The 10,553-nt window shown below is 43.6% G+C and overlaps 1 protein-coding gene across 2 annotated transcripts in view; it reads left to right on the top strand.

Moving 5' to 3' along the window:
* Positions 1–4,314: 4,314 nt before the first annotated feature.
* Positions 4,315–10,553, top strand: part of LOC129845710 (SET and MYND domain-containing protein 4-like) — a 17,126-nt gene continuing 10,887 nt past the window's right edge. For both annotated transcript variants that reach the window (XM_055913597.1, XM_055913596.1), the window contains exons 1-2: positions 4,315–4,635; positions 6,664–6,808. In XM_055913597.1, the coding sequence (XP_055769572.1) occupies positions 4,502–4,635; positions 6,664–6,808 (279 nt within the window). In that variant the 5' untranslated portion in view covers positions 4,315–4,501. The remainder of the gene's footprint in view (positions 4,636–6,663; positions 6,809–10,553) is intronic.

Genomic DNA, 10,553 nt, shown 5'->3' with positions numbered 1-10,553 from the left:
ATTTGTATGTGTGTGTATAGTGCATAGATTATCGTGTGTTTGCATGCATGTGTCTGTGTCTATGTTTGTGTTGGTTCGCAGTCCCCGCTGTTCCATAATGTATATTTGTATCTGTTTTTAAAATCTGATTCTACTGCTGCATCAGTTACCTGATGTGGAATAGAGTTCCATGTAGTCATGGCTCTATGTAGTACTGTGGAATAGAGTTCAATGTAGTCATGGCTCTATGTAGTACTGTGCACCTCCCATAGTCTGTTCTGGACTTGGGGACTGTGAAGAGACCTCTGGTGGCATGTCTTGTGGGGCATGCATGGGTGTCTGACCTGTCTGACAGTAGTTCAAACAGACAGCTATCTCTGTTACATAGAATAGAATGAAATGTACTTTCTATGATCCCTCTCCCTCTCTCTGCTCTGATAGCCATCAGCCTGCAACTCTCATCTCTCTGCTCTGATAGACATCAGCCTGCAACTCTCATCTCTCTGCTCTGATAGACATCAGCCTGCAACTCTCATCTCTCTGCTCTGATAGACATCAGCCTGCAACTCTCATCTCTCTGCTCTGATAGCCATCAGCCTGCAACTCTCATCTCTCTGCTCTGATAGACATCAGCCTGCAACTCTCATCTCTCTGCTCTGATAGACATCAGCCTGCAACTCTCATCTCTCTGCTCTGATAGACATCAGCCTGCAACTCTCATCTCTCTGCTCTGATAGACATCTTCTCTCTAGCGTTGCACTTCATTTGTTTCCTTATAGAATCATAGCCGTGCGAAGTGTTCTGAAGGAACTGCACCACCCCCGATGAATTGAAATACATTTGCCAACGTTATATAATTACTGCTGTCTGTTCAGAAAGAAATTAAATAACCCAGAACAGCCTACTACACCACGAGAAGGCCTATAATTTAGCGATAGAGGATCAATAGCTATTTTTTTTTTTAATAGTCTAGCTGTGGATTGTAGCATAATAACAAGGAACAGCCTTCAGTCGGGAACTCGCGGCAAATCTGTGAGTGAACAAACAGCATGTAGACAAAACAGGCCTTTCGGAATATTTCAAATACAATCGAGGGAAAACACAAGTTGGAAATCAAAGAGAAGACGCTATGCTGTAGTCTACCAAAATATTTGACCAACTTCCAACTATTGTTTTACAATATAAAACAATAGAGAGAGAGAGAGAGAGTTTTGACACGAGTGCATCAGCCATCACCAGCGAGTGAGTTGCGCGTCATTGGGTGAGTCAGTGAAACTGGAAAGGTTTTCAGGACTATCATTTCCTCCTCATACTGTAGCCTACAATATGTGTCTCTCCACACACCTAGGTCTATAGGCTATTGATGGACTCCAGACTGTCACGTTCCTGACCTTATTTACTTTGTTTTGTCTTTATTTAGTATGGTCAGGGCGTGAGTTGGGGTGGGCAGTCTATGTTATTTGTTTCTATGTTTAGGTTTGTTCGTTTGTCCTAATATGGTTCTCAATCAGAGGCAGGTGTTTGTCATTGTCTCTGATTGGGAACCATATTAAGGTAGGCTGTTTTCACTGTTTGTTTGTGGGTGATTGTTGCCGTGTCTGTTCGCCACACGGTACTGTTTTCGTTCGTTCACGTCGCTATTTGTTTTGTATTTTTGTCAAGTGTTTTTTTCGTCTTTGTTGCTGTAATTAAAATGTGTATTCAAACCAGGCTGCGCTTTGGTCCGATCCTTGCTTCTCCTCAGACGAGGAGGAAGATGAGCGTTACACAGACAAAGGTCTTCTTCTTTTTTTAGCTCAGGTTCTCAGTTTGTCAGTGTCAACGTAGCCTGTCATTTCAATCACTTGTGCGGTATTAAAATACATTCTGCCCAAGTGTCCAGTCATGTAGAATTGCATGAAATGCATTTTTAAAAGCCACGTTTTTCCCGGATACTAGGCTTAGTAAAAATGTTCCCAATGTGTGCAACGTCTGTAAGTGCCTCTACTCTTCTGCTCTATGCCACTACGCAAACGCGAGCAATTCTTTATTTTAAAGTTTTCATTTTTCCTTCTCATTCGTTCCGGTACCTCAGAACTCCCTCACCACCTTCTCGTGTTCCCTATTTATTGTGGCACGTCCCAATTTACACATTTTAGTACTGGTCTTACTAATGTACCATTCTGGACCTTTTAAACTGCCCCCAACACATGCATCCAATATATTACTAATTTACAACAAAATATCAAAATGTTTCTCTCTAAACAAGTGGATTATTTATCTTAAGGCTTTCCTACTTGTATATTTAAAAAAAAAAATATCTAACTTCACTACAACTTTTTTTTTTTTTCATAAAATTTGATACATTTATCACAAAATGGTTAAATTGAAATATCTCCAAAAGTTGTGATGACAGAGAGCATTTTTTGTTCAGCAAGAACAGTGACAGCCAGGGAAAGTGTTGGGGAAATCATTTGGTGACATCTTGTGGTCTTTATGTGAATTACGGGCGGTTACCTCCTACTAACCCCTACTATTTTTGTTGAATCTTTTATTATTGTATTTTGCGTTGTTGAGGAGGGCCCAGAAATATGCATTTCACTGTTAGCCTACACCTGTTGTTTACAAAGCATGTGACAATTACAATTGGATTTGATTTGTGGAGCTTTGATTAAATAGCCTGGAGGAAAGCACTAAAGACCTGCCATTTCATAATCTGCTTAGTTACTTTTCTTGCACTTTGACAGGTGAATATTTATCTAATGAATGTCCTAATATCTAGCTAATACTGTATTTATCTAATGAATGTCCTAATATCTAGCTAAAACTGTATTTATCTAATGAATGTCCTAATATCTAGCTAATACTGTATTTATCTAATGAATGTCCTAATATCTAGCTAATACTGTATTTATCTAATGAATGTCCTAATATCTAGCTAATACTGTATTTATCTAATGAATGTCCTAATATCTAGCACATACAGTATTTATCTTCTTACTTCTGCTTCACTTCACTAGTCTCTCTTCCAGCTGTCCCCGTTGCCAACAGGCTATAGGGTACGCAAGCCTCTCAGCAATATTCCTCAAGCCTCTCCCAAATAGGCCATTCCTCTTCTCATAAAAAAAAAGTCCCTGGAAAAGCTATAGGCTACAAATTCTATAGCACATTAATTTTGATAATTGGTTTTATACTATGCCTAATGGCCTATTAGGGGGAAATAATCAGTCTTGCTCTCGCTAATTGCAGAATGTAAAACAGGCCTACAGCATAGAGAATTCATGTCTGGTGAAATGAAGACCCAACTGAGCACAGCGAAAAATAAGATCGAAAGGAATTGACAACCATTAGAAGACATTTTAGCAATAAGTTTAGGCCTAAAAGATGAGCGGGCTAAACAGTGTTTGTTGTTCAATTGATACATTCAAATAATAGTTACTATATTATTTTTAATTAGGCCTAAATATACATTGAAGTATTATTTGCAGTTGTCACTGTGACAATGAACACACCCTGAATCGTCTGAACCAGAATCTGTGTGTTAGAGACGTCAGAATGTGAAATCGCGCTTGAGCCAATGTAATGCATCGTTCGAACATATCTTTAGTGTTCAACATTACGTCTCCCTCCATGTCAATGAGTAGAGTGGGCAGCAGCTACATCATTTAAAACAATAACAACACAGATAGCCAGCAGCATACCACCCTGCATACCACTGCTGGCTTGCTTCTGAAGCTAAGCAGGGTTGGTCCTGGTCAGTCCCTGGATGGGAGACCAGATGCTGCTGGAAGTGGTGTTGGAGGGCCAGTAGGAGGCACTCTTTCCTCTGGTCTAAAAAATATCCCAATGCCCCAGGGCAGTGATTGGGGACACTGCCCTGTGTAGGGTGCCGTCTTTCGGATGGGACGTTAAACGGGTGTCCTGACTCTCTGAGGTCATTAAAGATCCCATGGCACTTATCGTAGGGGTGTTAACCCCGGTGTCCTGGCTAAATTCCCAATCTGGCCCTCAAACCATCATGGTCACCTAATAATCCCCAGTTTACAATTGGCTCATTCATCCTCCTCCCCCCTGTAACTATTCCCCAGGTCGTTGCTGCAAATGAGAACGTGTTCTCAGTCAATTTACCTGGTAAAATAACGGTAAAACAAACAGATGCGAAGAAATCTCCGTATCAATAATCTCAGTTAATTTCTGTTTTATGAGATTTCATTATATAACTTTGTGGCTGTGATAACTAGTGGAAACCGATTCGGATCCGTTAATGTCGCTGATTTCATGGAACTTTTGTTCGTTTTCCAGTCTTGCCGTGCAGAATCCATGAGAGAGCACTTTCAATTTCGGTGACGTCGTCACATCGCGACTTCCGGATTCTCGTTGACTGGAGTAAAAGAGAAACTGCGCGCTGATTTTGAGCCTCAACTACCAATTTACATTAAGATCTAGCAGTCTGTATAACCAAAATGGATACGCAGTTTCTGAAAATACCACCGAAGCGCACATGAGTTTCTCTCCAGCTACAGGGTAACGTTAGTTTCACAGAATGGACCTGCCGTGTGCCGAGTGGCAAAAGCATGTTGAACAGAAGTGGAGCCGACTCACTCTTGATGAGAAGAAAAGCTTCTCGTCCCTGTTGGACATAGATGAGGTCTTTGATTTTGGCCTGTCTCAAATAATGTGAGTAGCCTATACATGCACGTCTCTCTAGCATACAGTATGTCATCGGCTAGCAAAATAACACTCTAAGCGGCATTCTACTTCCTTCCAGGCCATGGCTTGAAGGAATCCTGTTTTTGTTTCGTGAAAGGTTAGGATAATTTACGCTGCGGGTTAGGATAATTTACGCAGCGGGTTAGGGGAATTACGCTTCGAACACACCGACTGCGTCATTGCGTTTCGATACACCAGAAGTACATTCATTTCCAATGGAACGCTGCATTTGCCTTGCAGCATTGCGTTGCAGAGGCAGTTGCAGTGCGTTCTGTGTGGTGCATACGTTCGATAAATCGAACGTATGCATCAAATTGTATGAGTGGACTTGACAGAGAGTAGCAAAATATGAATGTAGATTTTTTTGTTGTTGCACACATTCAGTAAAAAATTGGGATTACATAAAAACAGTTTGATTGCATAATTTCTTTAAATTTTTTATTTATTTATTTGCCAAGTATATTATTTATTCGACACACGGTAATTTGACCAAATTATCAGGGGTACAGTAGTATCTACCATTTCCATTACTATTTATCTAGCATTCACACTCTTTCAAACATGAACATTTGGTAAAGTTATTAGGGGTAGTAACTAGCATAATTTATTTGACTATTTCTTTCACACACACCTCATTGGCTAGGTTAGCAAGCTAGGTTAGCTAGCTAGCTAACGCTAACTAGCCACATCTAGCACAAGCTCACTACTAAACTGACCTGGCAATCCTACTATCGTGGACACTTGTCTCCAAGCAGCATTTTTTGTGTTTATGTCCCTGTAGCTGTCAGCAGTTGTGTCAAAAAGACACGGTTTTGAGGATACTGCGAAAATGATTCTCTCCTCCATGTGTCCAACCGCATGCGACCATTTGCAAAAGGTACCTGCATCAGTATAGTTGCCTAGTTGCGCAAAATGTTATGCAGCAGTGATGCAATGACGCAGCCGGTGTGTTCGAAGCGTTAATGTAGCAGGTTAGGATAATTTACGCAGCAGGTTAGGGGAATTAATGTAGCAGGTTAGGATAATTTACGCAGCGGGTTAGGGGAATTAATGTAGCAGGTTAGGATAATTTACGCAGCGGGTTAGGGGAATTAATGTAGCAGGTTAGGATAATTTACGCAGCGGGTTAGGGGAATTAATGTAGCAGGTTAGGATAATTTACGCAGCAGGTTAGGGGAATTAATGTAGCAGGTTAGGATAATTTACGCAGCAGGTTAGGGGAATTAATGTAGCAGGTTAGGAAAATTTACGCAGCGGGTTAGGGGAATTAATGTAGCAGGTTAGGATAATTTACGCAGCGGGTTAGGATAATTAATTTAGGTAGCAGGTTAGGAGAATTAATTTAGGCAGCAGGTTAGGAGAACTTGCGCAGCAGGTTAGGGGAATTCATTTAGGCAGCAGGTTAGGATAATTAATTTAGGTAGCAGGTTAGGATAATTCGTTTAGGTAACAGGTTAGGAGAACTTGCGCAGCAGGTTAAGAGAATTAGGTTAAAGTTAGGAAAGGGTTGACTGCATGGTTTGTTGAATCCCTTCTCGCTAAGTGTTCAGCCATTAACATTGCCCAGGACTATCACACGTGAACTACAATCCTGTCGCTGTGTTTTTAGCTTTTAAAAACGTCAATAAGCATCCTCACAATATGGCTTTTGAAATATGTGGCCCTTTAATCAGTGACAAAGAATCCTTCAAATAAAAAAAGTACACTTACTGTAGCAGCACAGGAGGCTGCTGAGGGGAGGACGGTTCATAATAATGGCTGGAATGGAGTGGCTGGAATGGAGTGGCTGGAATGGAGTGGCTGGAATGGAGTGGCTGGAATGGAGTGGCTGGAATGGAGTGGCTGGAATGGAGTGGCTGGAATGGAGTGGCTGGAATGGAGTGGCTGGAATGGATTGGCTGGAATGGATTGGCTGGAATGGAGTGACTGGAATGGTATCAAACACGTGGACAACATGAGGTCAACGACCTCTTTTTAATTTACTGTGTCTTTCAGCCAAGAGGACGTAGACTTTCTGTCGGGCATTTCTAAGGACTGTCCTATTCAGAAGGACCTTGAGCGAGCTGCCAGATGCAGGAAGGAGGGCAACTCCAGCTTTAAAGCCAGGGACTACACTGCTGCTGTCCTGCACTACTCACAGGTAACGTGTGTGTATTCTCATCAACAATGTGGAGGCTATATACAGGATGTTACGGTACAGAGTCAATGTGGAGGCTATATACAGGATGTTACGGTACAGAGTCAATGTGGAGGCTATATACAGGGTGTTACGGTACAGAGTCAATGTGGAGGCTATATACAGGGTGTTACGGTACAGAGTCAATGTGGAGGCTATATACAGGATGTTACGGTACAGAGTCAATGTGGAGGCTATATACAGGGGGTACCGGTAAAGAGTCAATGTGGAGGCTATATACAGGGTATTACGGTACAGAGTCAATGTGGAGGCTATATACAGGGTGTTACGGTACAGAGTCAATGTGGAGGCTATATACAGGGTGTTACGGTACAGAGTCAATGTGGAGGTTATATACAGGGTGTTACGGTACAGAGTCAATGTGGAGGCTATATACAGGGTGTTACGGTACAGAGTCAATGTGGAGGCTATATACAGGGGGTACCAGTACAGAGTCAATGTGGAGGCTATATACAGGGTGTTACGGTACAGAGTCAATGTGGAGACTATATACAGGGGGTACCAGTACAGAGTCAATGTGGAGACTATATACAGGGTGTTCCAGTGCAATGTGGAGGCTATATACAGGGTGTTACGGTACAGAGTCAATGTGGAGGTTATATACAGAGGGTACCGGTACAGAGTCAATGTGGAGGCTATATACAGGGTGTTATGGTACGGAGTCAATGTGGAGGCTATATACAGGGGGTACCAGTACCGAATCAATGTGGAGGCTATATACAGGGGGTACCAGTACAGAGTCAATGTGGAGGCTATATACAGGGGGGTACCGGTACAGAGTCAATGTGGAGGCTATATACAGGGTGTTACGGTACATAGTCAATGTGGAGGCTATATACAGGGGGTACCGGTACAGAGTCAATGTGGAGACTATATACAGGGGGTACCAGTACCGAATCAATGTGGAGGCTATATACAGGGGGTACCAGTACAGAGTCAATGTGGAGGCTATATACAGGGGGGTACCGGTACAGAGTCAATGTGGAGGCTATATACAGGGTGTTACGGTACAGAGTCAATGTGGAGGCTATATACAGGGGGTACCAGTACAGAGTCAATGTGGAGGCTATATACAGGGTGTTACGGTACAGAGTCAATGTGGAGACTATATACAGGGGGTACCAGTACAGAGTCAATGTGGAGACTATATACAGGGTGTTCCAGTGCAATGTGGAGGCTATATACAGGGTGTTACGGTACAGAGTCAATGTGGAGGTTATATACAGAGGGTACCGGTACAGAGTCAATGTGGAGGCTATATACAGGGTGTTATGGTACGGAGTCAATGTGGAGGCTATATACAGGGGGTACCAGTACCGAATCAATGTGGAGGCTATATACAGGGGGTACCAGTACAGAGTCAATGTGGAGGCTATATACAGGGGGGTACCGGTACAGAGTCAATGTGGAGGCTATATACAGGGTGTTACGGTACATAGTCAATGTGGAGGCTATATACAGGGGGTACCGGTACAGAGTCAATGTGGAGACTATATACAGGGGGTACCAGTACCGAATCAATGTGGAGGCTATATACAGGGGGTACCAGTACAGAGTCAATGTGGAGGCTATATACAGGGGGGTACCGGTACAGAGTCAATGTGGAGGCTATATACAGGGTGTTACGGTACAGAGTCAATGTGGAGGCTATATACAGGGGGTACCAGTACAGAGTCAATGTGGAGGCTATATACAGGGTGTTACGGTACAGAGTCAATGTGGAGGCTATATACAGGGTGTTACGGTACAGAGTCAATGTGGAGGCTATATACAGGGTGTTACGGTACAGAGTCAATGTGGAGGCTATATACAGGGGGTACCAGTACAGAGTCAATGTGGAGACTATATACAGGGGGTTCCAGTACAATGTGGAGGCTAAATACAGGGTGTTACGGTACAGAGTCAATGTGGAGGCTATATACAGGGGGTACCAGTACAGAGTCAATGTGGAGGCTATATACAGGGGGTACCGGTACAGAGTCAATGAGGAGGCTATATACAGGGGGTTACGGTACAGAGTCAATGTGGAGACTATATACAGGGGGTACCGGTACAGAGTCAATGAGGAGGCTATATACAGGGGGTACCGGTACAGAGTCAATGTGGAGGCTATATACAGGGTGTTACGGTACAGAGTCAATGTGGAGGCTATATACAGGGTGTACCGGTACAGAGTCAATGTGGAGGCTATATACAGGGGGTAATGGTACAGAGTCAATGAGGAGGCTATATACAGGGTGTTACGGTACAGAGTCAATGTGGAGGCTATATACAGGGTGTTACGGTACAGAGTCAATGTGGAGGCTATATACAGGGGGTACCAGTACAGAGTCAATGTGGAGGCTATATACAGGGGGTACCAGTACAGAGTCAATGTGGAGACTATATACAGGGGGTTCCAGTACAATGTGGAGGCTATATACAGGGTGTTACGGTACAGAGTCAATGTGGAGGCTATATACAGGGGGTACCAGTACAGAGTCAATGTAGAGGCTATGTACAGGGGGTACCGGTACAATGTGGAGGCTATATACAGGGGGGTACCGGTACAGAGTCAATATGGAGGCTATATACAGGGGGTACTGGTACAGAGTCAATGTGGAGGCTATATACAGGGTGTTACGGTACAGAGTCAATGTGGAGGTTATATACAGGGGGTACCAGTACAGAGTCAATGTGGAGGCTATATACAAGGGGTACCGGTACAGAGTCAATGAGGAGGCTATATACAGGGTGTTCCAGTACAGAGTCAATGTGGAGACTATATACAGGGGGTACCGGTACAGAGTCAATGAGGAGGCTATATACAGGGGGTTACGGTACAGAGTCAATGTGGAGGCTGTATACAGGGGGTACCGGTACAGAGTCAATGTGGAGGCTATATACAGGGGGTACCGGTACAGAGTCAATGTGGAGACTATATACAGGGGGTACCGGTACAGAGTCAATGTGGAGGCTATATACAGGGGGTACCGGTACAGAGTCAATGTGGAGGCTATATACAAGGGGTACCGGTACAGAGTCAATGAGGAGGCTATATACAGGGTGTTCCAGTACAGAGTCAATGTGGAGACTATATACAGGGGGTACCGGTACAGAGTCAATGAGGAGGCTATATACAGGGGGTTACGGTACAGAGTCAATGTGGAGGCTGTATACAGGGGGTACCGGTACAGAGTCAATGTGGAGGCTATATACAGGGGGTACCGGTACAGAGTCAATGTGGAGACTATATACAGGGGGTACCGGTACAGAGTCAATGTGGAGGCTATATACAGGGGGTACCGGTACAGAGTCAATGTGGAGACTATATACAGGGGGTACCAGTACAGAGTCAATGTGTGGGGGCACCGGTTAGTTGAGGTAATATGTACATGTAGGTAGAGTTATTAAAGTGACTATGCATAGATGATGACAACAGAGTAGCAGTGGTGTAAAAAGGGGGACAATGCAAATAGTCTGGGTATCACTACCGTTCAAAAGTTTGGGGTCACTTAGAAATGTTCTTGTTTTTGACACCAGTCTCAACGTCGACAGTGAAGAGGCGACTCCGGGATGCTGGCCTTCTAGGCAGATTTGCAAAGAAAAAGCCATATCTCAGACTGGCCAATAACAAGAAAAGATTAAGATGGGCAAAAGAACACAGACACTGGACAGAGGAAGTCTGCGTAGAAGGCCAGCATCCCGG

The sequence above is a fragment of the Salvelinus fontinalis genome, unplaced genomic scaffold (assembly GCF_029448725.1).
Source record: "Salvelinus fontinalis isolate EN_2023a unplaced genomic scaffold, ASM2944872v1 scaffold_0343, whole genome shotgun sequence".
NCBI classification, from domain to species: Eukaryota; Metazoa; Chordata; class Actinopteri; order Salmoniformes; family Salmonidae; genus Salvelinus; species Salvelinus fontinalis.
This window is presented reverse-complemented; position numbering and strand designations above follow the sequence as displayed.